The 27,091-nt window shown below is 42.4% G+C and overlaps 2 protein-coding genes and 1 long non-coding RNA gene across 5 annotated transcripts; 2 read left to right on the top strand and 1 right to left on the bottom strand.

The window, feature by feature from the left end:
- Window positions 1–405: 405 nt before the first annotated feature.
- On the bottom strand, window positions 406–11,330 carry SLU7 (SLU7 homolog, splicing factor). Of its 3 annotated transcripts, none has more exons than XM_053956410.1 (16): window positions 11,266–11,330; window positions 10,726–10,902; window positions 10,017–10,170; window positions 9,719–9,799; window positions 9,000–9,164; window positions 8,789–8,854; window positions 7,399–7,446; window positions 6,769–6,900; window positions 6,395–6,492; window positions 4,923–4,990; window positions 4,583–4,722; window positions 3,662–3,823; window positions 3,131–3,235; window positions 2,847–2,921; window positions 2,500–2,604; window positions 406–1,545 (listed from the first exon to the last, which is right to left on the bottom strand). In XM_053956410.1, the coding sequence occupies exons 2-16, from the start codon at window positions 10,887–10,889 to the stop codon at window positions 1,366–1,368; spliced, it is 1,743 nt and encodes a 580-aa protein (XP_053812385.1). In that variant the 5' UTR covers window positions 10,890–10,902; window positions 11,266–11,330; the 3' UTR covers window positions 406–1,365. The 3 variants fall into 3 exon arrangements, with proteins under 3 accessions (XP_053812385.1, XP_053812384.1, XP_053812386.1); XM_053956409.1 differs by lacking the exon at window positions 11,266–11,330 and adding an exon at window positions 11,079–11,223; XM_053956411.1 differs by lacking the exons at window positions 7,399–7,446; window positions 11,266–11,330 and adding an exon at window positions 11,079–11,223.
- Window positions 11,331–11,426: 96 nt separating this feature from the next.
- On the top strand, window positions 11,427–15,754 carry PTTG1 (PTTG1 regulator of sister chromatid separation, securin). The gene is made up of 6 exons (XM_053956408.1): window positions 11,427–11,535; window positions 12,286–12,388; window positions 12,672–12,850; window positions 13,662–13,740; window positions 14,493–14,642; window positions 15,602–15,754. The coding sequence occupies exons 2-6, from the start codon at window positions 12,307–12,309 to the stop codon at window positions 15,679–15,681; spliced, it is 570 nt and encodes a 189-aa protein (XP_053812383.1). The 5' UTR covers window positions 11,427–11,535; window positions 12,286–12,306; the 3' UTR covers window positions 15,682–15,754.
- Window positions 15,755–22,413: 6,659 nt separating this feature from the next.
- LOC128795689 (uncharacterized) lies at window positions 22,414–26,541 on the top strand. Its single transcript, XR_008433606.1, has 3 exons — window positions 22,414–22,502; window positions 25,380–25,604; window positions 25,885–26,541. It is a non-coding gene; the product is annotated as an uncharacterized LOC128795689 (long non-coding RNA).
- Window positions 26,542–27,091: the final 550 nt, after the last annotated feature.

The raw sequence follows: 27,091 nt of genomic DNA, 5'->3' as shown, positions 1-27,091 counted from the left end.
ATTAAGTCTTTCAGATTTAACTTTTTTTTAGACTAAACTGCAGCTTTGAGAAAGGTATGTAAACAGCTCAAGGAACCCTCCTGACAGCTCCTCTTCCTTCAAACTGAACTTGGCACTGACCAAACCAACAGCAGTTACAGGGCATGCTGGCACAACCTCAGGTGCTACAGCCCTGAGAAGAGCACCTCAGCTCAAATCAGCTAATTCAGTTTGCTTTTACTGTGTGGCAGAGGATCTGACACACAGTAAATACTTAACGTTTTGAACACCAATGAGAATGTTACATATCATATTAATACAGAACTACATTGCAGACCAGTGCAGAATTGCCAGCATTAGCTACATGTGCCAAATCAAAACATTCAATCCTCAGTGTCTGTGAAATCACACACAGGACACTCACACTATGTTTTCTGTATGTAATTATTTGTGAAAAAGAGCAGTTTTTCCTTGGAAATACAGTTTTAAGTCTCAATAGAAGTAATTCCCAAGCCTTCCAACTCTAAAGTCATGCTGTGCAGTTTTTCACCCAGTTCAACTTTTAATTAGTTAAAAGGAGAAAACTCCCAGTTTAAGGACTAACATTGCCAAACTAAAGCAGATGCTGCTTCACGTTCTCACACAGGATTAGAACCTAACACTTGGTGTCACACCATGTAACAGGATACTGTTATCAAAAGGAAACCAAAGAACCCAGATATTTGCAATTGAAATTTCTGTGGAAATACATCTGAAGAAACAACTGGAATTTAAAATCTCTACAGTCAGCTTCTCCTAACCCTTTCATTTAAAAGGCTAGACAGCACTTAAGATCTTTATGAATTAACTTATACATTTCCAAAGTACTTACTGCAAAGTGATCAAGAAACTATGTATTCTTTTACAGTCATGATACAGGCTTTACAAATAAGAAGCTCTAGTAGTAGTTGTGCCAATTTTCTGTCAACAGTTTTTGTTCTATATTGACACCTGCTGACCATTTCTTCCGACTAGTTAGTTTTACTGCATCACAACTTTATGCATTAGTTGGCCAAATATAAATATACATACTAGTTGGCCAAATAAACCTAGGATTTCAGCCAGATCTCTTTCAAGAACTTACAGAGTAGATGTATGCATTTTATCTATACATATGTTACATATATGTGTGTATGTATGTGCCTGCATTTGTATACGTACACACACATTTACAAAACTCCAGTAAGTACTAGACTGCTCATGTCTGCTGAAAGAAGCTTTCACAAATTTCTTCAGAGCACAGAAAGGTTTCTGCCATTTCAGACATGTGCAAGGGAATCAAGTGTCTACGAGAGTTGTAAACAAGTGTGGAAAAAGCCTTGTGTTCTGGAATGATGCCCCCTGTGACTACTGCCCAAGAAAAGAGGCCATGGGGTCATCAGGCCTCTGTCTTTTCATTCTGTAGGCCTCCATCTCCTCTTCTGTTGGCTCCCTGGCTTCATACTGGCTGTTGTATGGTCTCTTCCTCTCATCTAACTGCATGATTTCTTTGATGTGGAGAAGCCGAGCCTCTTCAGCATTTAGAGCCTGAAATGAGAGCAAAGGCAATCAAAAATTCTACAGTGAAACTTAGACAAAAAAACCCTGACAATGAAGGTTTGTCTTAGATTCTTGTATGATTGACAAGGAGCAAGCACAAGGGTGGAATAAGCAATTCACATCTGTCTGGCCCATCCACAGCACATTTCACTTAATGCTCATTTTTTAGTGTTTAACATAAAATGATGGTAAAATGCTATTTAGTAAACAAGACACCATAATCTCTTTCCAAATGCCAAAATCAAGTAAGAAACTCACAGGATTTACCTAAAATATGATCATGATCTAGCAAGCACAAATGAATTGTTTGTTATTTTTTGTTATATGTTTGGGGTTTCAATTCTTAAATGCTGTGTGCTGTCTCATTCCTCAAACTACTACTGTTGCTACTGAAAAAGAAGTTGCATTTGTAGCCTGCTTTAATTAAGCACAGTTTCAACAGGTTTCCTCTCAGAGCAGCCCGAGGCAGGCTGCTGTGGCCACGGGAGCACACTGCTGCTCAGCAGTGGATGGCTTGGGGCATGGATTCATTACATCAGCTGAGAGACTGGGCCAAGCCTGGGATACAAAGTGCTAAGTTAAGATTTAACACTGCTTTGATCTCTCCATCTTTCTTCAATACACAAATCATTGTGTTCTGCAATGTCTTTTAGAGACCTACAGGTGTAATAAGTGTCTAGACATGAAATGTTCTAAGTCATCTAAATTAAGTCTTCAAAACTAAATATTTATTGAAGGTTTGCCTTGAATATTTATTTCCTTGAGGAATAGGAGATGGAGTTTAGAACATTTAACAGCATTTTTAATTTAATTTAGCTCAAAATTAGCATCAAACCACCCCATGATATATCACCAAGAACTACATGTTAGGCTTCATAAAAGTGATGCTGTAAAATATGTCATGCTCCTTTTGCCACAAAGCCACTGAAGATTGTAGTGCACCTTTTTTAGTTTTTCTTGCTTCTTTTTCTCTTCACCCTCACTATCAGAATTTGAGCTCTTCTTGTGCTTCTTCTTTTTCTTCTCTTTCTGTTTCTCTTGGTGGATCTGTAAGGTGGGAAACAAGGTAGTGTTAAGATTCAACATTAATAATTCCCAAAGCACTAAATGCAAACCTCTATTAATGCTATTTGAGAGCATTGTTTACAATGTAAACAATAGTTTACAATGGAGATGTTAATGCTCTAATAATGCAGTCTAGTAATTTTCAGGCTTATAATGATTCTACAGTATTTTGTAGATAAAATGCTGAGAAGTATCTGTCTTCCTGAGAAAGGGAAGCATCCTACCTCCATCAGTGTTTTGGGTTTTGTCATGTGTTCTTCCTCCTCAGGCTGCTCCTCCATTAAACTTGCCTCTGTATTCTATCAACAGACAAGAACAAGGGTACCCTGTTACTGACCACATCTGAAAGGGGAAGGACAAAAAAAAAAAAAAAAAAAAAAAAAAAAAAAAAATTCCCACAAATCACTAAAAAACCAACCTCCCTCAAAAAGCTAGAGAGTCTAAACCTTAAGTAAGAATATGAATGCTTTTTAGCTCTTTCCACATGAATAAACAAGAGAATACTTACAGCAATTTCTTTCCCAGCTTCTCCTGTACAGTAGGAGTACTTGACAAAGGAGTGACAGCACTTGTAACCCCACTTTCCTTCTTTCCAGTATGAGCCCCAAATGCACTGCAAGAGAACACACCACACAGTTACTCCTGTAAGAGGCAGGCTAAAATTTGCTCCTGAAATCCTGGTAAGTAAATTACTCAAACAGTCCAAAAGGAAGCTAAAAGAAATACTTCTGCTATTTTACATGAACCTTACAGGTACACTGTCAAAAAAAGAAAATCACAACAGGATGTGGTCAGCTTATATTCAAAGTGGAAGGCAAATAGATTAACTTCTCCTTTAGTTTAAGATTGCCATGGCAATTCCTCAAATTCACATCACAACTATGACAATTTGAAGTTTCTCCTTAACAGAAAAGGGAGAGTGTCACATTGAGACAGAAGAAATGTATTTGGTGTATTAATTATACTGCACTGCATCCTAATACACCTCCAATGGGATGGTATTTAATTTAAAAAAATTTTAACATAGCCTAGGACTTACTGTATGATTGTTGATCTTCACATCCTCTTCATACTTAGAACAAGCAATAGCTTTCTCCTGTCCTTTGATGACTGTTCCATGCCTAGAATACTCCACATAATCTTCTGTTTGAGCTAACAGCAGTTCAGCTGGGGGGGCATCTAAATGTTCTTGTCCTCCATACTAAATGCAAATAGAAATGACATATAGTAGTTTTGGAAAAAAACCACCTTTTATATAGTTAAGCAAACATTTCAAAAACAGCACATTTGGTACCTTGTCAAGAAGGCACAAAAGTGTACAGAGACAGTTTAATCTTTAGAGAACAGTTAAGACAGAAATACATAATCTCCTATGGCCACTGTGCTGTCTTTTGGTGTAGTTTTGTGGGGGTTTTGGTGTGCATATGGTTTTTTGTTGTGTTTGTTTGTTTTATGTTAGGAGAATGACAACAGTGATACTCCTCACTCAAAGCACTCTTCAGAGATCAAGCCAAAGTACCAGCCTGAGTAGAACCAGAGCAGTATTTTCTGTCCTCCTCCAAACTTGAATGCTGACACAGTTAGAACCAAAATGGATTATTTAGTTCTTTTTCAGTTGTCTAAGAATCAAGTTGCAAAATAAGTAAGTAAGTATTTATCTAAAAGACTGTACCCAAAATTTGAGTCGATAAGAAATTCAGATTTCTTCAGTGGAAAAATTCTGACAGTTTAGGGAAGAGCTCCTAATAATATAAATACCAGAAGACCATCAAAGGTCCCTATACTAAATAAAATTCATCAACTGATGAGCTAGTGTGTATAAATATAAGAATATTTTAAGTCTAAGCTGCTAAGAACAGCTGATGCCCTCTCATATAGAATTAGTAATCTTACTTGTTCCCCAAAACCCAAACTTCAAACTCAACAGAATTCCTATTAAATAAACCCAAATGCCTATTACCTTCTCTAGGATGCTTTCTTTCTGCTGTGCCTTGAAATATTCCTTTTTCACTTTGAAAGACTTATAAAGGAGTTCTAATTTTGTAGGGTCCGCTTGAAGATGAACTTCAGAGCCTTTGTCATAGGCCTCCCAGGCAAACACTGTGTACACAAGAGGTTCCATTCAATACTTACTCCAGAACTGGCACACACATTCAAATTACATTCTTTAATTCTGAAGCAATTTGAAAGAAGGCCTCCATCTATAAAGATTTATTAATTTCTCTTTTGCAAGAAAGCAGCTTTGTTAAGTATTTTAAGTCAATTTCCTTCAAAAAACCCCAAACCCAAAGCCCACTTACGCTGAGTCTGCGCCATTGAAATGGTATCGCCTGTGTAGCGAACGAAGTTGTCACCTGCATAACCAACTCTGCAGAAAAGAACACAATTCTTAGCATTTGTAATGTGATTGCCTCTCAAATACAAACATAAAAGTGCAACAGGCAAGTAAAAATTCTCTTGTGCACTAGGAGTTAAGAACAGAAGGAGAAGGCGCATTCAACTCGATATATGAAACAAAAACCTATGCTCCCTGCAAAGCCATGAAAGCATTAGGCAGCCACTCAAAAACCGTCATGTCTGCGTTCAAGGGACACATGGCACAGCCCTGAAGTTCTGTCTGAGATGCCAAGCACCAGAAGTTAAACTTGGACCTAGTTACACAATAAATATGCATAAACTGTCTGTGATATTCCAGCACAGTGATTCTCACTTCTGGATTTCTGACTCTTCAGTCCAGACCCAGCATATTTGGCTGAGTTAAAGAAAGCCTGGGATTCCTTTACTGCTCTCAGTAAAGTGAGAGACTTGTGCACAGCCCTTGAAGAGATGCACAGTCAGCACAGGAAACACACACTGAGAATCAAAAAATGCTACCAATCCAATTCCCCAATCTTTCATCTTCCCAAAGCCACTCTGAAAAATTTACAGTCTGCAAAGCTGTGACAGAAATTTATCTGTGGCAGAATTTCAACAAAGTTCAAATTATGACTTGATAGAGAAGCAAAAGCATCTGCATCTAAAAAAAACAATTGATTGGCATTACTCTAGCTGGGGGCAAGGAGAGGTGGAAAAAGCAATATTTGCTATCATTTAGGAACTGCCATTCTATTTTAGGCAGCGAGCTCACCCAATTACTGCTCTCTGAACACGTTTTACTCACAGCCTGTTTGCTCTGTATGTTCCCAGCACAACACAGGTCAAGTGTCCGACTTGGGGTTTAAGGGAGGCAGCCAAGTGTGCAGCCAAAAGCCAGCCTATGGCAGCTTTAATTAAGCTATCTAGACAATGCAAAACTTTCACACCTTTTCTATGCAGAATCCATTAATACAGGAGGAAATCTTATCCCTAGTTAAAATATTTTGTTAGATACCACAAACACACCATGCTAGTCTCTGGAACCAAGAAACAAGGGATAAAGTTTAAGATTTGGTTACTGAAATATTTTACATAAATATAATTATTGTTTACAGGCATCACCTCTACATATAGCAGTGTCCTAGCCCTTGTACAGATAATTACACTAAACCATGGTCCACATGTCTCTGAAGATTTAAGGATCAGTCAGTATTACAAAAATACTACTTTTATATACTAAAAGAAAATGTGCTCCTAAATAAAACAGAGTTTCTTTCTAGGCTTACTAATACGTGTATATGTAACTGACTAGAAATTCATTAGCTAAAGGACATACAGGTAAAAGAAAATATAAAACTATTAACAAAATTTTTAAGAGTTTTGTTGGATATACAAGCATGACCTCATTTTAACTTACTCATCTGGATTCTTGCCCGTGTTGGCATAAGGGTTCTCCCTCATTGCTCTTGTTTTGGGATCATAATAAGCAGAGTTTGGATCTAGATTCCTCAAGTACTAGAGAGAAAAAGCAACATAAAAGATACTTAATATTTAAGATTTTGAAAGAACTGAGGTTACTCTTGCATCCTCCAGTTTAGATGTTTTAAGAAGTTCTATCTATGCAAAAGGATGACCTTGATGAAGTCATAACATGGACAGGAACAGAACTGAAAACAGACCTTAACTTCCAAACCCCTAGACCCATAAACAAAGTCATTAATAACTGAAGGTGTAATTTGTTGAAATTAACTCTCAGGAATACAGAAGATCTGTACAGAACTCTTTACTCACTTTGGCAATGTCTTCCCGAATACGTAAATTTCGGACTGTGATGCGTCTTTTCGAGTCAAAGTTCTGCCCAGGCATATCAATGTCATCTGCGTACTTGTCTTCATCTTCATCCTCACTGTTATGATCTCTTTCCTGAGGAGAAATGGAAAATTTCTAACTAAAAGAGCTCCTTCACTCTGGAGACATGTACAACAATCTGATTTCAGTGGTTTCCTTAAAATTCTGCAATCCTGTAGTTACAAGGTGGCACAATTTACCTGGGCTTAAGTGTGCTCTCAGGCTAATCTAACATTCAACACTTCAGAAGCACTCTTGTTAAAGAATTTTCACTTCCTTCTATGGAAATAGTTATCAAAACATAACTATGGTGATATTAAGAAAACAGTTATTTTGGTCAAAATATACCATGTGTTAAAATCTAGTTATGTGCTTACATCTCTAAGGTTTGACAACACAAAGGAATTAAAACAAAAAGCTTCTTTATGAAATCCAGCAATCTCTACCCAAAACAAGAGGTGGGAAGTGGCATGGACACAACATTCAAACCCTTGTGCCACCCTTGTTTTACTGTTCCATTAACTACAGGTTCTTTCTTTGCCCATGGTGTGATGCAGTGGGTGATCATCTTACTGTCTGTGAATTTGATTCCTCTTCTCCCCACTGGTGTCTTGGGGAGTTCTGCAGCAAACAAAGAGCACATCAGCAGAGAAGACAAGACAGTGGAGAAAAGCAAGATGGCAGGGATATAAAGGGCAATCAAAGCAGAGCTTCATGCTGGATACAAAATACAATTTACCATTGGCCCCAAATGCAGAAACACTACTATGTAACATTCTAGGAGAATGCTCTTAGCTGTCTCTGTGACAGACACGTGCTGGAGAACTGTTCACTGTATCTCCAACAAAATTTCCAACTCTTTGCAAGAACAGCAAATTCTAAAACTGTCGCTGTTATTTAGAGCTTGTTATGCATTTGAACACTGAGGATTTAGACTATAACATTTCATATAATGTAAATATAACCAAGTTGCAACTCTGAAAGCTTAAAAAAGAACGAAGGAGATATGTATTCAAGAATTTAGTCAGGATTTACAGGAATACAAAGCATGAAAGGCAGAATTCAAGTTTGACAAACACAGCCAGATTTTATTTTTTTAACCTGCTTAGTCTTTAACTGAAAAATACTTGCAGCAGTAAAGATGGGAACAGCTGTGAGCCCTGGAACACAGACCAGCAACTGGCCAGCAATAACTATGCAAATCAGTCTCAGAGACAGTTCTAAAATTTCAAACACACTTTTCTTCTTACAGTTCCTTTTTATATGCAGTAAGTACACAGAAGCCAACAGTGTTTGCTTCATAGAACAGGCATGAAAAGAGGAAGAATCTCTTCTATTGGAGAGGCCTGTAAAAAGCACTGTAGTCTGGGCTGGGTGGCAGCTCGAGCTCACTGTGCCATCTAGTGACAACCCACAAGGGGACACCACAGCCTCTGCAAGGAGGCTTTTAAAAACCTACTTCTGACCAGTAGCAGTCTCATTTTATAAATCACTGAGCAGTGATTTTATCTTAAACCAATTTGCTTCTTCTTAAGGAAACACCTTCCTATTCCAATTTATATTAAACATTACTAAATCAATGCACAGTCATCACTTCAGTACTAGTCAGACCATACCAATCTTTAAATAGGAGAACAGCATTTTGGTATATGAAAAAAATAATTACTTGGAAAACAAGCTCTTCTGACCCAAAATTCCATGTCAATAATTTCAGCAACAATAACAATCACACAGAATTTCTGTTTGTAATTGGAACACAAAGCAATTCTCATTTGAAGAAGATGCTTGAAGTTCTTGAGTGTGACACAGAACATGCTGGTGTGCTAGGAAAACCTTTAGATTACTGAAGGGCATAAAACCCAATAGCAGACCCAGTATAGACAACAAAAGAGTCAGAAAGCAGAAATAATCTGGTTTATATTTATTCAGCCTAACGAAAAATGTATTACCTAAGTTGACTTACCACTTGCTCCAGCTTTCCTGATGCCAACTCCTCCTGAAGCTTCTGGGCTTTCAGTGTACGTTTGGCCTGTGCAGCACAAAAATGCATTTATTTAAATATTTCTTCCTAGCACCACTCTAATATCAGCAGAGCACATTACAAGTGTCCCTCCTCCCAGCCCAGCCACACCAAACACTAACTCTCTCCCCAGTAAATCATAGCCCCTACGTACCAAATCAACCTTGGAGTACTCCTCTACAATTTTCATGTGCTCCTCTGGGTTATAACCATTCCACCGGTCTCGCTTCCCGTCGTAATCAAACATCAGCTGAGGCTGCACGTGTTCATCTGGGGCAATATTCATGCCTGTGTATTTTGCTCCAACTTTCCTGGGTCTCTGCAAGAAAAAAAATGATGATTAGATCAGTCCATTAGGTTACTCACTCACATATCCCTTTAAAAATACTATCAATCAAGCTCCTCTAAAGCAAGCTAAATTCAGCACTGTAAGGCTGTGGATTGTAAATTAATGCAAGCAGTTCTGCACTTTAATGTAGCACAACTGACTTCAAACTCCATAAATTCTTGTTTATATTTTCTACAATTAAGGACGCAGTTGAAACAGTTTCTGGGGGCGGTTTCTACTTGAGATGAAGCAGAAGACAGACACAACAGCACCTGAGTTAATGCAATTAACAAGAAAACAACATTTTCACCTATTGTTTCAGATCTTATTACAAACAGAATTGATGGATGACACACTGAATTCTATCACTTTCCCCCTTCATTAGTAATTTCTTTAGAAATTCCTAGGCCATCTCTCACTACTCGTAACGTTTTTCAAAACAGCTTTTCCTAACCCAGTATTTCACCTACAGCCAGCTGTTTCACACAAAGATTAAATTCCCGTGGCCTTCAAAGCCATTAAGACAGGGCCCAGAGTGGCTTTACCTCCATGCAGTCCTTCTTCTTGTGCGTCAGGGCCCCGCAGTTCTCGCAGGCTCCTTTGCGGTACCGCGTGGCCACGGCGTGCTGGGGGCAAACACAGCGTCAGCCCTGACGGCTCACAAGGCTTCCCAAAAAAACTTCCTCTGTGCAACACCACTCAGGAGTGCGTGCCCTCCCCAAAGCCCAAACAGGCGTTCTGCCTGCTGAATAGAGATCCCTGCCCCCCTCAAAAGCACATAACCAGAAATCTCCTCGTGTAATCAGCCCAAATCCGTATTCGTGAGAAAAGCACTTTGCATACCTCCTGAACTCCTCGTTTGTACCAATCTCCAGAGGAGTTGTACTGTTTCTGCTTCTCTGGCTGAGGTCTCTGATGCTTTAGTGTGGGTCTCTTAGAAGGATCTATGTACCATGGCACTGAGGAGATGTACTGAGGAATATGAGGGTTGATATCTCTGCAAAAGATGTTGTGCAATGAACACATGGCATGGGAAAAAACCCAGAACAACTCAGTCTAACAAGCAACCTTCACATGAAAGTTCAAGTGATAACAAATAATGGAAGCACTACAAAATAAATTCTCAGTTTGATAAACACAGACTTTGTGGCTTTGTTGCCACCAAATTCACCTCAACTCCTGACTTCAAACCAAATGGCTTATCCTGTGTAAGGTTACTGAGCAAAAAAAATAGCAACGTTGCTCAGAAGCAACAAGCCCTGCAAAAACAAGGGAGAGGCAAGAGATGAGGTACAGTGTGCTCACTTTTAAAATACCACGTGTTATTAGCTTCATGGATGGGACTTTTTAGCAGAACTGTCAGCAGCTGACAGAAAATAAACACTGAACCTACATTTTTCTAGAAAATATCTGATGACTAGAATATTAAAATACAAAGTTCAACTATTTACTTCTACAGTAACACACACTGAATTCATGTGTTACCCTCAAAATTGTTCTGTAACCACAACAGGAAAAGACATTTTTCCTCAGCAGCTTTAGTAAAACATACTTTCCTTCTTCATCCACTTCAGCAGGTGCATTCCCCAGTTTTCTCTGTTCTTCTAATTCTTTCTTTTTCCTCCAATCTTCCCTTGTCATTTTCTTTGGTTCCTCCAGGCTCACATCAGTTGCCCCTCCTGCAGGAGGGGCGTTCGCTACCGCACCTGAGGCCATTTTGGCTTTTTTCCTTAGCAGAAAAAAAAAAAAAATAGAAGACAAAAAAAAAGCCTCATTCATCAATACCCTCTGACATCACAGCTCTTCAACGTGATTTTGTGTCACTCAGTGAAATGAACGAACCCCGTATTATGCATTCCTGACACACCTGACAAATAATCCCCACTGCCGAAAACACGAAATTACCTTACTGTTAACGCAGGAGCTGGGCCTGCGCGCACCCCGGAAGGGACGCGAGAGAACGACAGCGGGGAAGCAGCGCCGGGCGCGGGACGCCAGCACTTGCTCGGAGCCTCCGAGCCGCCCTCTCACACCCCGGGTCCCGAGTGAGTCCCGGTCCCGGTCCCGGTCCCGCTCCCCCAGCCCTGTTTACCTGCCAGGCCGCAGCGCCGCCCCACAATGCCCCGCGGCCCCGCTCACTTCCGGGGCGGAGCCGCCTCCCCGTGCCCGCCCCGCCCCGGGGCTCGCGTGCGGCCGCGCGCGAGCGGCGCGCTCAGCCAATCGGCTGCCGCGCGTGGGTCGAAGCGGCCAATGGGCGGCTCGGGGCCGGTTTAAAAGACGGCGCCGTTGGGCCGGAGGGTGCTGTGGGGTGGCTGAGGGTGCCTCGGGTGTTCCTGCCTCTCCTGTGCTGCCGCTTTCTGAGGTGAGCTGAGGCTTTGGGGGTACGGCCGGTCTGGGACTGTGAATCTTGCTTTGTGCTTCAGGCTGTACAAAGGAAAAGAGTTCCGTCCAGAGAAAGGCAGTAAGGCTGGTGAAGGGTTTGGAGCGCAGGTGTGATGAGGAGTTGCTAGGGCCGTGCTCAGCCTGGAGAAGAGGAGGCTTAGGAGAGGCTCTATCGCTCGCTACAATCACCTGAAAGCCGGTTGTAGCCAGGTGGAGATCGGTGTTTTCTCTCGGGCAACCAGCAACAGGGCAAAAAGAAATGGCATCAAACTGTGCTGGGGGGGATTTAAGCTGGCCATTAGGAAGAATTCCTGAAAGAAAGGGTGGTTAGACATTAGAAAGGGCTGCCCGGGGAGGTGGTGGAGTCTCTGTCCCTGGAGGCCTTTAAGGAAAGGCTGTATGTGGCACTCAGTTGCATGGTGCTGTTTAGGTTGGACTCGATTATTTAGAGATCTCTTTAGCCTCACTAACTGTGACTCTGAGTTTTCCTGCAGACCTCTTTAATGAGGAGTTGCTTGTTCACCTGTGTAATGGCAGCGATGAGCACTAATAGTGCCTTCAGACCTGAGGGTCTTTAGCTGAGCTGCTGTATAAAGGTGGGAAGTAGGAGTTTGTTCCTCTTGTTTAGAGACCAGTATGTGATAGCTCTGTTATTTTTAATGGGGCTTGCTTAAAAAATGTGTTGTGATGAGACAAATGACAAAAAGTGCTTTTTGTTTTTCCTCTGCAGGGTAGTCACATCAGTCTGAAGATGGCAACTCTGATCTTTGTTGATCAGGAGAATAGTGAACTTCATGCTCCCAAGAGTCAGCTGAAGCTCCCTCCAGGATCTTGTGCGTATTTGCTGCCCTGAGCCAGTAAGGGATCAAGTGAAGGGCATAAATCAGTTCATTAGTCACTGCCTTGAATGGTAATAGTTTTCTATTCATAAATCCACTTACCCAACCAATTCTTCCAAGCTCATCAGTTGGTATAAAACTGAAGATAACTCTTTACTTTTGTCATAAGTGTGGCTTATGAGTTATAGATGGTGAACAGTGATTTCCATGACAGCTACTTTGCCAAGCTTTATGGTTGCTGATGTTTGCTTTTTTCTTCCCCCCTGCCCCATTCCAGCAAAAGTCTTGGCTGAAAGAACACAAGTTAACACTCCACTTCCTAAAAAAGCAATCAGTACTTCTCCAGTCACATCTTGCTCTATCAGAAAGGCACTTGGAAATGTGAATAAAACTGAAGTAGTCACAAGCAAGGTGGATAAGCTGAAACAGAAAAATCAGCCTTGCACTGTGAACAAAGTGAGTACAATGCACTTATGCTGGGGAGGAGGGGAAATCCATAATTTACTTGCTGTTGAGGCTTAACTCTAACATAATTAAGCACCATGCAGATGTTCCCTTAGTCCCTCTTTGATGGGATAGGGGGTGAGAATTGGAAGGGTGAATGTGAGAAAAACAATAGGCTGAAATTAAGTCAATTTAATAATTAAAAATCTAAAAGAAAACCAAAACCTATTCCTTGCCACCAGTTGACTAATGCCTTGCCAGTCCCAGAGCACTGGTAGCCCTGCTTTCCCACCAGTTTTCCTTGCTGAGATGCCATGCAGTATGGGATATCCCTCTGGGCAGCTGGGGTCAGCTGTCCTGGCTGTGCACCCCCAGCCTCCTCACTGGTGTTGTGAGAAGCAGAGAAGGCCTGGACTGTGCAAACACTGCTTGGCAATAGCTGAAAGAGCAGTTTTCATCATGAATCCAAAACATGGGTTCATAAGAATTGCTAGGAAGAAAAAGAACTCTCTCCAGCTTAAAAGCAGGGCACCTATGTAGATGGTTCTAGAGAAAATAGTCTGAGTTAACGTCTTAACATCTTAAGAGTTACCTGTTCTAGGGCAGTCATCTCTTACAGCCACATATAGTGCTGCATGCACTACATAAACAGCTGAAACATTTGCCCATCTTATTTGTGTTGAAGGCATTAGAATTTAGGCCTGACTGAGAAAAGTATGACAGGTGTGCTTGTCTGTAGACCTGAACAGCATAAGAAAGCCACTACGAATATTCTGTAGTAGCTCAAATAATGTTACTTCCTCTTTTTATGACTAACAAAAAGACTGGATTAGAAAGCTGCCATACAGTGGCTGAAGAAGATTGGCCAGAAATAGAAAATATGTTTCCTTTGGATCCTCAAGGTAAGAACTATTGATGTAATTATTAAAATTAACAATAAGGCTTTCATGAGTGGTGGCAGTGTTGTAAGAATTTTTTCAAGCTACTGTGGGACACAAGCCAGCACTGCATTTCTCCCGAGTCCTTTCTGAAGCATAAGGGTGCTTGCTGCTTCTGAAGTATTTTAACAGGAATGAGCTGGTATTTCTAACAGTAATGGCAGTGCCTCAGATGTGTTATTCTGAGTCTCTTATTGTGGTGACAGAAAACAAGTTCCAAATAACCATGTATTAGCTTAGTTCATTAAATAGTGACTAGTAGATAATAACTAATAGGCTATTCAAAGGAATGCAGAAAAGTTTGCCAAGATTTGTAACTGAACAGATTCCTACTGCTCTAGGATATAATAGTTGAAGATGAAACTTCTAAAGCTGTTCTTAGGTCAGCCCATTTTGGATTTCTCACTCCTTCAAAGTGTGTCCTTAAAGCTTTCCTCTTCATGTGGGTGTGTGTGAAAACCACTGTGCCAAAGGTGAAACATACATGCTTTGCTTGCTGAAGTTACTAACTGCTTTACATTAGCAGTTCTATTAGGCAGCCTAGTGTTTTCATCAGGGTTGGTGTATGGATTTCATGGACAACTGAAAGATGTAACTGCAAGTAAATACCCCATAAGAGGAGACTCTTTATTGTTTTAGATTGGCTCCTATTTAATTTAGTCTAGAACAGTTTGTGGTTCCCAGGTACTGCACACTTAACAGTCTTTCTTAAACAGACTTTGAGAGTTTTGATCTTCCTGAAGAACACAAGCTAAGCAATATCAACCTGTGTGGTGTTCCCCTCATGGTATTTGAAAGGACATATGACAGATGTGTGAACATGGCTTCTTCACCAGTGAAGATTGAAGAGATTTCATGGGAATCCAGTAAGTGGAAGCTTTGCATGATTTTCAGTACACACAATACTCATCAGTGGTTAGGGCAAAAAGCCAGTTGGCCACAGCAGTGAATTGCTGTTGCTGTCTGAACTACCAGGGCAGTGCACCAGTATCAAACAGCTTCTGCTGTGTAGCCAAGCTCAATGTACCTGGCCAATGCTGCCAGTTGAGGCAATGGTCTCAGAGTGGTGTTGCTGACTTAGGGCTTCACACAGCTTGCTTGCTCCCCTGCTGTGGGATGGGAAAGAAATCAGAAAGAGAAAATGTGAAAAAACTCATGCTTTGAAATAGAAGTAGTTTTGATAACTAAAGCAAAAGCCATGCATTTAAGAAGAACAAGACAAGGAATTAATTCAGTTCCCATCAGCAAGCAGGTGTTCAGCATCTTCACAACAGCAGGGCTCCATCACATGCAGTGGTGATGAAGCTTGGGAAGACAAGTGCCATAACTCCAAATGTCTCTCCTTTCTTCTCCCCCCAGCTTTGTCTGCTGAGCATGGCACCTTATGGTCTGGGATATCCCCTGGGCCTGTTTGTGTCAGCTGTTATGGCTGTGCTCCCTTCCAGATGCTTGAGCACTCCCAGCCTCCTCCTCACTGGTGGGGTGAGGAGCAGAAAAGGCCTTGACTCTTCTGCTGAGTGTGCAGTGAGCAGTGCTCACACAACTAAACCATCCCTGAGTTATCAACACTGCTTCCAGTACAAATGCAAAACACAGCCCATACCAGCCACTGTGAAGAAAATTAACTCTACCTAGTGAAAAGCAATACATTGGGCAGTCTCTTGTGGTGCTTTGCAAGCTGCTCAGTTAGGTGGCATTGGCTTATACAATGAAGCAATATTTCCCTTGCTTATTCAAGAGGTTTATGCTGAGCTGCTGGGAGCTAGCTTATGTTTGTGTGCATTCTGGGTTTGGAAAACTGATTTGATTTATTTCTAACTTTCAGACTTGCTACAATCAACTGCTGACTTCCTTGCTACCCTGGATGAGATCATTGACATGCCACCTCCAAATTATGATGTTTAATGTGTGTGCTGAAGCTGCTTTTGATGTCCAGTTTAATATAGTTCTATATTTCAATAAAGGCTAGTTTAACCTATGTGCTATTGTACTTTTTTTTCAGTAAGCCCAAGATGTAGGTAGCAAAATAGAGCTTTGAGGAGGAGGTTATCTGACAAGCAGCTAAAGCAGAGCCTGGATAAGCTCCTAAGCAAGGCTATGATGCACTGTTGTCACCCATATCTAGGAGTTGGTACCTGCTGGTTGGAGTGTGTGTGACAGGTTGAAATCCTTCTCACCTCACTGCCTGACTTCATCCATTAAACATGCAAGGGTTTGAACCAATTTGTTTATCTAGTGTAAAGCAGGCACTAGAGCTGGTATTCTTCTGGCATTTTCCCTTTGAACTCTTCACTGTGGCTGAGGTGGTGTATGTTGGGTTCTTAGGCAGCTGTAGACTACTTATTAGAGAAAAGTGCCTGTAACTGAGGCACTGAATGTGGTTACACAGTGCCATCACATGGCCTCTTGGTAGGCAGCCACACAGGTAAAAACACACTGGTATGTGAGGCCCCAGAGCAGTGGTGTGAGACACAGTATGGGTATAACATAAATTTAGGTAGTAGCTTTTTGTACATACAAACAGACACCTCACTGGGAGAGAGACACTAGTACTTCATATATGTTATGGAGGCTTATCAGGGTGAAATGAGGTTTTTTTTTTTGTTACTTTGAAATGTTTAGTATGATCAAGAACCTAGATCTCTTTGTACAATCAAGTGAGCCTTTTGTGCCATGTCCACATGTGTGTGTATGTGCATATTAACACATGTTTGTAGAACTTTGTAGTAAGCTGAACAAGCATAATGTTTACAAAGGTGATAATTAAATCATTTCAGAGTCACAGGCCTCTTGGTACTTGATAGACTTTTAGGTACTGATAGACTTTTATCTTGGAGCTTAAATACTTGTTATTTGTGGGGCTGGTGGAATGGGTGTGCAGAAAGATAGGGTGAGTGAGGCTTGGGAGTATTGGTGGCCTGTCTGCACAGGGCTGAGTGCTGCTGTGGTGTAGAAAATAAGATGGTAGTGGTAGGATTAAATTGTTTGCTACACTGAACCTCATCTCAGGCTTTTTGCTCTTATTAGGATTTATAGCTAATGCAGGTCAAGCTTTTGCTTTTACAAAACTTTATTTTATAAACATTCATTAGAAAGTTCCACTTGTTTCAGCTGGCTTTTATTTTCCTCATTTACTTTTCCACTCTGACTGAGATTAAAGGGAAATGGACATTCCTGAGACTTTCTGGGACAAAGCTGTGGTGAGACTCTATCTGTGGGTGGAGTTTCCTGCTCTTGGTGACTCCAGGAGTTCCCAGTCAGAAGGTACTGTCTTTGGAAAATGTAAACTCATGGCCTCAGAGCTGCAAGCCTGCTGGGTGTCAGCCCATGAAGTGCTGGCACAGGAGCACTGGGAATTTTCTATTGCTTCAGGTAGGTGTTAGCACTGACTTCTACTGGTGGCTAAAAAAAAAAAAATCAACTTCCTTAACTGCTTTAATGTTGCTGTAACACACACAGCTCTACTAAAAACTGCTTCCAATGCTTGGGTTTACTTCCTTGATCAGTTTATGCTTCCTGCAAAGATCTGAGATATTGGGGATTGTAATTGCATGGCTGTAATGAAAATGAGTGTTTGTGTAGTGGCAGCCTTTAATAGACCTCATGGGTTGTAATGAAATACACAGAGTAGAAACCTTTTCAGGGGGTTATCTGCAAAGGAACTCTTCTGTCTGTGAGAGTCACTTTAAGCCCTTACCTGAACTTCTGTAAGGAGAATTTGGAGATGCACATGAAAACAATCTCTTAGCAGGCAGAGTAAAGTTATTTCAGTGCAGATAATCCATCCCGTATGCAGAGTTCTGGCAGTGGGTGGCACCATGGTAACAGCCTTGTTAGAGCTTCTCCTCCTGCAGCCTGAAATCGCTGCTGTGGTGCTGCATGCCTTTGGTACCTTGCACACGGTGTAGGTGGCTGTGATGGCTTCATCGCCTCATTAATGGGAAATGGAGGATACGAGTGGGCACCAAGGAATTCAGAGTGCCTTTACCCCATGACTCCAGGGAGCAGTCTGTCAGCCAAGCACTTTTTATCTTCCATTGTTTAAAAAGAACAGAAATGAGAGGCCTGGAGGCAATTGGTCTCTCTAGGGTTAGCAAAGCCATGAATCTTGTAACTTCCACACAAAAGCCATGGCTTCTTCCATACAAAACTTCACAGCTCTTAAAAGGGATAATGTGCCCCGGAACACACTATTTCTGGTTTATTGCTGCACAAAGTCTCTGCAGGGTGAGTGTAGCTAAGCAGTACTGCTGCCCCTTTCCTGGAGCCTTTTCCCCCTTTTAGGAGGCAGCGCCCTGTACCGAGCCCTGGGACCCGCAGGTGGCGGGAGGGATGCGGGGGGGATGATGAGGCCGTGTCGGGCGGGGTTGTGTGGCCGCAGCAGCCGTGACTGCGAGCGGAGCCGCGAGAGGGAGCCCCGGCTGCGGGGAGAGCCCCGCGGTGCCCGCCGGGGCCGGGACACGGGGGAGCCCCGCGGTGCCCGCCGGGGCCGGGACACGGGGGAGCCCCGCGGTGCCCGCCGGGGCCGGGACACGGGGGAGCCCCGCGGTGCCCGCCGGGGCGCAGCAGCGGCGCCGGCCGGGGTTGGTAGCCGCGGGCGCTGCAGCATCAGGCCGCCTCTTTCTGGGGCCACAGCAATCCGTGTGTGACACGGATCCCAGCGAGACACAGAGCCCTCCTTGATGCGGAGTGCACAGCCTTGTCTTCCCGCGAGGCAAAGCCCGAGCCTTTCTTCAAAACGCAACCTTTCCCTGTGAGCGCTGGCTGCCCAGCCACGGAGGGGGTCTTTCCGCGTTTATTACTTTTCACTGCTGCTCAGATTTCTTCTGACATCTAAGCAAGATGCTGTATTAGTCTTCTGTAAATAGCCGTCTGCTGGATGTGAGTGGGTTTTAGGAAAATCTCTTGAAATACTCTGCCCGGAGTGTTTTCCCTAGCTGCAGTGTGCATGTGCACCTGGGGAAGGTGGAGAGGAGATGAGCCGTCCCTCGGTGCAGCGGATCGGGCTGAGCTGGGGGCCTGCAGTGCAAATCTTCCCCTTTCCTCTCCGGTACACTCTGGGCTGTCCGCAGAGACACGGCCCAAACGTGTGCCTGGCCCTGCAGCAAGGGATGTTCCCGGCACTGTTACAGGGAAATCCCAGCGGCAGGGCAAACACGCAGTTCTGCCAGCCTGTGGGGTGAGTGGATACCATGGCCTGTCTCCCTTCCGGAGCAGCAGCGCTGAGCCCCTGTGCTGGGCAAGGACGCAGAGCTGGCTCCGTGCGCGGCTGAGCCATCCTGTTTGTCAGGGACAGGCTGTGCACAGGGCAGGCTGCAGCAGGCACAGGCACTCTGTGCCGGAATGTCCCCATCTGGGAACATCTGATTCCGAAATAGGGGTGTTTTCTTTGGCTCTTGTTCCAGTGCAGGTTCTTCAACGTCTCTGTGAGTCAGTTTGGAATGAGAACAAAAACCAGAGAAAACCAAGCGTGAATCAGCTATTATTTGGCTTCAGTTTTCTGCAAGCCAGGTGACCAAAATCATTCCAGCTGCAAGAATCAATAAATTGACATCATGTTTAACTAACCTATCATCTTGTTCTCAATCAAATACAAGGTGCTACTGATTTATTAGTTCAGAGGATTTGCACTTCATTCAGCATGACAGCAACCTCCTTTTAAAAATACAATTAACCACAATTGGGTTTCTGTACCTTATAGAAAGTCCAGGCAGCAGAAATAAGCTCTGATAGATTCTGCTTATTTTCAGGGAATGTATCAAGTTCTGTTCACCTAAACATATCCAGTAGCAAACAGCTCTTTTCTCTGAACTTCTTCTCAGCTTGAAAGTTTTGTACTGTTTTCTTCCTGAGGCTGTTTAGGTGTTGTATAGTCCTTGTCCATCATATTCCTTCTTAAATAATACACAACCTTTGAGAGCTGTTTTTAGCAGCTGTGTGCTCCTTTGCTGGGAGTAGAGCCTATTATGTTTCTTCTCCTGGATTTTGTGAAGGAGCTTATACGTTTTTTTAAGGTATTTAAAATTGTCAGTTAAAGACTCCCCTTACTATGAAACCAAGACTTCTAATTCCAAAGCTGACTTAAAAAACTTTTGCTATGTAAAGTAGTTTACAAAACTTCATTTTGTAAATGCAGCGCCTCCTAGTTCCAGGAGTGTGCTGACCTCTCAAAGCATGTGTGAGAGAAAAAAGCCAAAATGAAAATGAGAATGGGAGCATTCCTGTGGAAAAATTTATTCCAACAGCACAGCACTTTTCTAAGAATGTTTATTGCACTGGAAGATATTCAAAATTTGCAAGTTGCAACTAGGTTCTGGATTTTGCTTTTTACCTTCTACCCAGTCTTGTTCCAGCCTTTTTTTTTTTGTTCAGATAACAAGTTCTCAACAGCTTCTTTCAAGGATTAAAAACCTTCTTCTGAAGTGCTTTCTTCTGTGCATAGCTTCCCATGCTTTAGTCTGAGTTTCTTTTGAAACTAGGAAGGATCTGGAAATGCTTTGCATTGAGATCTAGTTGCTTTGAGGAAGCTCATGTTATTCTTCAGTTGTGTCTTGGTTCCCCCACGTGGTGTGTGTGACCATGCTGTGATTCTTAAGTCTTTTGCTACAGTGATTTGATGCTTTACAGGAGATTATTATCTTCTGTAGGCAAGGGTCTTTTCTAGTGCTGGAACCCAGCCAATTCTGTCTGTCCTTTTCAAGATTTTTTTTTTCAATTAGAATTAACATCCTAGTTTTCTGATTAATACAGAGAGCAAAACATCATTTGTCCTAATATCTTCAACAACAGGTTTGAAACAGAGGACAACACATAGGTACCAGGTGCATCACCTGTGGAACAGCTAATTCTTTAAGTATTCTACACAGTTTAGGCATCTGCAAAAGTTGGTGGGGATTTGTTATCCATGTAGGGTTTCAGTGCTTGTGTGACTGTCCAGGCTTAAGGCCCAAATGTTGTTCTTGGCACTGCATCCAGGAGTGCAACATTTTTATGTGATGGGGAATGCTGTCCAGTATATAGAGTTCCATTTTTAACTCTGCCTGTGTGACTTCTCTACCTAGGGTCTATTTTTAGATGCAATTTTTGTGCCTGGAAGTACACCTAAAAAAGGACTGGGGCCTCTTTTGTACCTATCCCCAAAATGCAGATCCTTAGAACTCCTGCTATAGTATGCTGCCGAGCTGGGGTGGCAGTGGTGGCTTATGGCTCTTCTGTTTGCTGCAGATGAATTCTCTGATGAACATCTGTTTCTAGGCAAGTAGCTAGAGTCCTCTCTACACCTAAGCTAAGATGTTCCTTGGCCTCCTTATCCTGTGGAGGCTCACGGGACCGTTTCCAGAGAAATTTTGTCTCATGTGAAACGTGGGCAGAGTGGGATGGCAGCTGAGGAGGAAGTGTTGGTGTTTCTATTTCCAACAGAAAGTACCTAAATGAGTGTGTGAGAGGCCAGGATTCAGATTTCTGATGCTCGAGGGGACTTGCAGTCCCACTCTCAGCTGAGCTGTTCTGGAGGACTCCTTTCAGCTGCTCCTGAGCAGAGCTGCACAGGAGGCCTTGGTGTGCCTGGGCAGGGATGGGAGGGGATGGGCTGGCAGCTTGGTGGTTAGGGCTGCAAGGAGGAGGAAGACTGGTTAGCAGACAGTCCTGTGGATGGATAAAATCTTCCCTCCTTTGGGCTGTGGCTGGAGAAGAGGAGTCTCTTCTCTCTGTTCCTGCCCTGCTGATGTGCTCTGCTCTCAGCTCACTCTGGGTCTGGGTGCCTGGCTCCCTGTCTGTGCCTGGCTGTCTGTGGTGGAAGGGGTTGCTGTGTGCTGTCCCTCTTGCTCAGGGCTGACTCACTTCCTGCCTTAGTAACTCATTTGAAACCTTCCTGTTTTCTAACTTCTGACTGCAAAGTGAAGCCGTTTGTGAAGCCTTTTATGAAGCTTGTGAGAGAAATTGTACTGGGCTGCCTGGTGCTACTTTGCATCGCTTTCTTTTCGCTTGAGCTGGCTGTCAGGGGAATATTTTTACCTGTTGAAATGCTGCATTCATCTCAGGGAGCATTGTTTGTCTCAAGGGCAGGGTGCAGGCAACCTGAGGACTTGTCCCAGGGAGGGAAGCATGAGAGGAGATGGGGGCCAGGATGCAGGTGTGGGAGCAGATCTGTGGGTGTGCTGTGGTTTGTGTGGGGTCTGACTGTGTTGCACAGACTCTCAGAGTCTTGTTTTCACAGCTGTTAAAGCCAGTCACAGGAAAATAATGAAGAGAATGACAAACCTGAGTAGAGCAACTCTGGCAGGTTTTAAGGGACTAGGACAAGCAATCTGGCTGTCATGAGGGACACAGAGCAATGCTGCAGGGGCTGTGGGCTGTTCTGGCAACACCCCAGCCCTCTGTGCAACTGTGGAGCAAAAATCTTCTTTTGGGATAAGAAATATGTGCATGTACATGCACTCACGTACACAAACAGGCTCTAGGGGGAAGGTTAATGCCTCTGTATGAATCTCTGCAGGCATTTCCTACTGGGAACGTTTCCCAGTTTAGAAAAACATTTCATGGAGGGTGCTGCAGCTCTCCTGCCTTGGCATGTTCCTCCCTCTTTTGTGAGCCCTGTCCATGAGCAGAGCTCTGGCTTCTGGAGGCTGCACAGGTCATCAGAAGCACACAGAAGAGCAATTTCTACCATCCCCTCTCCTCTCTGCTACCCAGGCATGTCTGACAGATCTTCAATGCTTGCATAAGAGGTAGGAGCACAGTGTCCTAATTTATATGCCTGTCACAGTGGGTGGTGAAATGGCTAATCAAATCCTACCTGGCTTGTGATATGACCATAGCCTTTGTAAATGTGCCAAGTGCTCTGTGAAAGGTGCATGATTTATAAAGCATTTCCTCAGTTTTGCTGTCAGCTCAAGCTCTTTTCAATGTATTGGGTATTAAAGCAATGAGACAGGAATCAGAGGGAGAGCTCATAAAATTTGTAAGTCAATTCAGCTTAAAGAAACCAGACAAGTAGATGCACAAAAGTAAAGAATAATATATGTATGTGTATAAGGCTCTGTATAGCAAAAGAACTAACCTCTCATGGGAAACAAAGTGGAAGTTTGCTTTTAAGAGTATTGAAGAAAAAAATCCAGTTTCTTTAAAAGTAATGAGGATTTTGCTGTAGTTTTCAATGGGACTAAGCTCCAGCTCCTGTTGGAATTCATAACTCATACCTCACTGCCTGTCACAAAGAAATACTTTAACCAGGGATTAAAGATTTATGAAATCATGCATGAAATGACTGTATGTCTACTCTGCTTTCTGAAGGCTGTATTTTTGTGGAAGATATTTTATATACAGGACATGATTTATCTGTGATGCCTGCATGTTTTATTCTTCTGTAAAGATTTTAACTACCTTGGGAGAGATCCTCCCTTCTCAGAGGGCCTTCTCCCTCGGTGAAAGAAGGAAGGCTGCTTCTTCTGTTGATAAGGAGTACAGTGAACAGCAGTAAAGAGAGCAGAGAAGCTGGAACTATCATGTGCTCTGGCACCTGGGCTGTGATTTAGTGCCCTTAAAATGCACTGCATCACCACGTGTGTGCTTCTGAGAGTACTGCACTCAGGGCTTTCTTGTTTGACTTAACACAATATTGCCTCAAGAGATTCCAGCCACTCAATTAGGCTAAGATCTAGACTTCCTGTCAAAAAAGAAATTAATTTCAAAACTTTCCAGATGAGATGCTAAGATGATAATATATGTCCTGACTGATGTCAGCTGTCAGGAGCAGCGCACAACATGCTGCCAGTCTCTTCCACTCTGTAGGAACTTTCTTTTCTTTGCCCCTCTGTTGGTCCCTGCATTTGTTTCACAAGCAAAATGAAGAGCCTGTTGTGTCATCCTTGCCCTCTAAAGGCCTCTGTAAATGTTTTGGCTTTACTGTTCACTTTCCTGCTTTTGCTTGGAAGATGTGCCAAGGGCTGAGGAAAGTGCTGCTCTCACCAAGGGACTTGAGTTCTGATCAGCTGCTCTCTGCTTGAGGTTATCCAGCTGTGACACATGCACACAATGACACCTACCTTCTGGGACACAGGAAACCTGAATTATCTTTACTTAAAAAACCAGCAAGGATGTTCTGCTCAGCAGGGAATATATTAATTTAGTTCAGTGTCTTTTACAAAGAAGTTTTTAAATCAGAGACTGGAGTGAGGAGGCATTTTGAAAGTTGTACAAGTGAGCACTGCAAACACAGCCGAATCCCAGCCTGAGATTTCACTGTTCTCTCTTCCTGTGCAATGACTCATTCAAATTCATTTAAGCATCCCTATTGATAAGTCGTACTAGAGCCTTGGCTTCTCTGTGCACAGATGTGACCCAGGGCAGCATCTGAGAGCTCAGGTATTTTTTTAGCCCATCAGATGCTCTCATGCTTCTGAAAAGCAAAATCCCAATTTCACATACTTTTGAGATCTGTTGTTATATATTTTGATGTGGATATTAAAATGGTGAGTAGTTTTGTGTCTGAAACCTCTGCTCTAGTGAATTGTAATCTGTGTATTAGCCTAGTTGAAGATCTGTAAACTAGATCTTGGGATGAAACGAAAGATGGTGCATATTTCTGCCCTGAGTATGGACAGCCTGAACTTCTGTACTCACTCAGAGGAATGTGGTTAATTAACAGTAAATATCTTTCAAATTTTCTTTTCCTCCAAGCTAGCTGATACATGTGCATGCTTTTGTGGTAACCCTTGGGGCGAGTGCAGCAGAAAACATCATGGAGAGTGTTTGATACAGGTTTTCTGTGCTGGGAGTGTGCTCTCTCTGCTTGCAGACATGCAATACGTGGGAAAATGCTCCTAGTTGCTTCCAGACTCATAGATGGAGTGCATTTCTTTGTCTTCAGAAGTTCTGTGTGAAGGAGAACCTCCTGGAATGTATCCTAGATAAGTCCCCTGGCCTGACTGGGATGAAGACAACCAGTGGAGAGGGTGTGATTTCCTGTGGATGAATCCTCAGCAAATACCCATCTGAACTGGAAAATGTTGGAGGTGGTGGAGGTTTACTCTTTCAGGACTAAATCCACAGGGTTAAATGCTGTCAACCTGTTCTGAGTCTGTGAATGGGGTTTGGAAAAATCTGTCCAATGCCTGGTAAATAGGAGTCTACATGGAACAAAACAAGTCTTGTCACTTGCCAGCTTTGCCAGAAAAGCCCATGGGAGGAGTGGGCATCGGAGTTTTAAGCAGACTTTTTCTCTCAGAAACAATCTGCTTCATGTCAATGGTGAACAACGTTGGAATGGAGTAAGCAATCCGTGCTACTGCTTCTGCTGTGTTTGTGGATAAATAAAAGTGTTAATTAACCAGACGTCTAATTCCCCTCCTTTTTAATAAGCTGAACACATGCTCTGACCATCTTGGTGCAGATATGCAGAAGTAGATTTGTTTATGCTGATATCAGACATCGGCCACATTTTTTTGGATGCACAGATGTTGGGCTGCAAGTGTAATGTCTTCTCCTTTATGGTCTCACTTTTTATTTAGACTTTAAAACTGTATTCAAATGAGATTTTGACCGAAACTGAATCACTATGTACTTGAAAGCTAAAGAGCTTATCAGGCATCTGATAATGTTTTCAGGATTTCCCCAGATGAGACCACTTAGTGTACAGACAGGAAGCTGAAGTATCGAGCGCCTGACCAGAGCTTCCTCCTGCGCAAGAGTGGGGGTTTCTCTGACTTGAGTCTTCAACTCTGCATGCATGGTCTGAGCCTTGAGATCTAAAGGATAAACAGCACCCAAACCTGCCAGCTGAGCCCTCCAAGCAAGGTGAATGGAGTGCTTCAGTGTACCCCTCTTGCAAGGTCAGCAAAACAGTTCTCACCTCTCCTGTGCTGTGTTACCTTCCTGACTCCTTATCAGCCAGGGAATCAGAAAGGGACTTTCCAGAGCTATAAACATGTGAGCTGAAGAGATGGAATGAACCCATATGCAAATGAGTTTTGATTCCCTTCCCTTTATAAAGTTAAAATGTTTTTGAGAGAGAATCAGATCCTGCAGAGTGTGGGAGTCCGAGGAGGTTACCTTGGGCTGGCAGAGTCTCTGTCCCTGCTGCCTGTCTGTCTGTCTGCCTTTCCATTGTAGACAACAAAGTGGAGTGATACAGAATAGAAAGCGAGAAATGCAAACCTGTGCTGATTGAAGAGGAGGAAGGAAAATGGAAGAGAAAAAGCTGAAGAGTGGGAAAAAGATAAAATAAAATGAATTTTGGGGATTCCACTGTGAGTAAGAGCCGAAAAAAAATGTAAGCTGATTTATTACATGTTTGTCTTCTGCCTGTGCCAGTACGCTTTGTATACGTGAAAGGTAATTTGCACATTAAAGATTGAATCAAAATGTCAACTTCTTCCTCAATTCCTCCAGTTCTGAACCAGGATAGTTCTGTCAGCTTTGATGGGTTTACATTCTGTAAATGCAACATAATGAATATCAAGTCTTTGAAATAATTTTGAGTTATATTTATGCTAAAGCGATGAGAAATTTCGAATGACTTTTAAATACTGTTGTGTCAGGGAATCTGCACGTTTTCTAGTACTTCTCTTCACCATGCAGGAATTTTTTCTCTTGTCCTTCTTATGCTGTTGTGACTTTATTCCAAATCTAATGGAATTCAGAAATAAGGGGTGGTGGTATTATTATGTGCATTAGTATTTTCCTTGAATTATGATTTATATATATTCATTTTTTTCTTTTACATCTGTGTCTTAACCCACTTAAATAACAACAATTTAAACAGGGAGAGGATGTGAGTTAATAGATGTATTTTTTTTTCTTTTCATCAAATGCTACTGATTTAGAAATGACAATGCTTGATTGTAACAGAAGACTTTGACTGGCTGTCTCCTGTTTTCTCTTCCATGATCAATTCTTTACTTTTTTGAAATGGTTTATTTTTATTTCTTGTATGTGCTTCTACTTATCTAAGCATCCAAATTTGCTTTGCAGCATGGGAAAAAAGTGATGGAGAAATCTTGGCTCTTCTGTGGTGGAATTTCCAACAAATTCCCTGTTGGGTTGGTGCAGGAAAGGGTTTCTAGAGTTTGCAGGATAAGGCAGCTCCCCTCCCTTCACTAGCATGATTAAAGACAGGCAGTTACTCTTTCATTTTTTTCATTACTTTGCTGACTGAAAAATGCAGTTTTGACTGAACTAAAATTATTTACAAAACTCACCTGAGTGCAGCAAATAGTCTTGGGTAAATAATCAAAAAGTAAATTTATTTTAACATATTGAGAATAAGCTTTCATTTTTTTCTTTAAAAAAAAAACCTGTTTGGATTTTTTAATTGCTC

Source organism: Vidua chalybeata, chromosome 15 (genome assembly GCF_026979565.1).
Source record: "Vidua chalybeata isolate OUT-0048 chromosome 15, bVidCha1 merged haplotype, whole genome shotgun sequence".
NCBI classification, from domain to species: domain Eukaryota; kingdom Metazoa; phylum Chordata; class Aves; order Passeriformes; family Viduidae; genus Vidua; species Vidua chalybeata.
The sequence above is the reverse complement of the archived record's forward strand: the minus strand, read 5'-3'. Positions and strand labels throughout refer to the sequence as shown.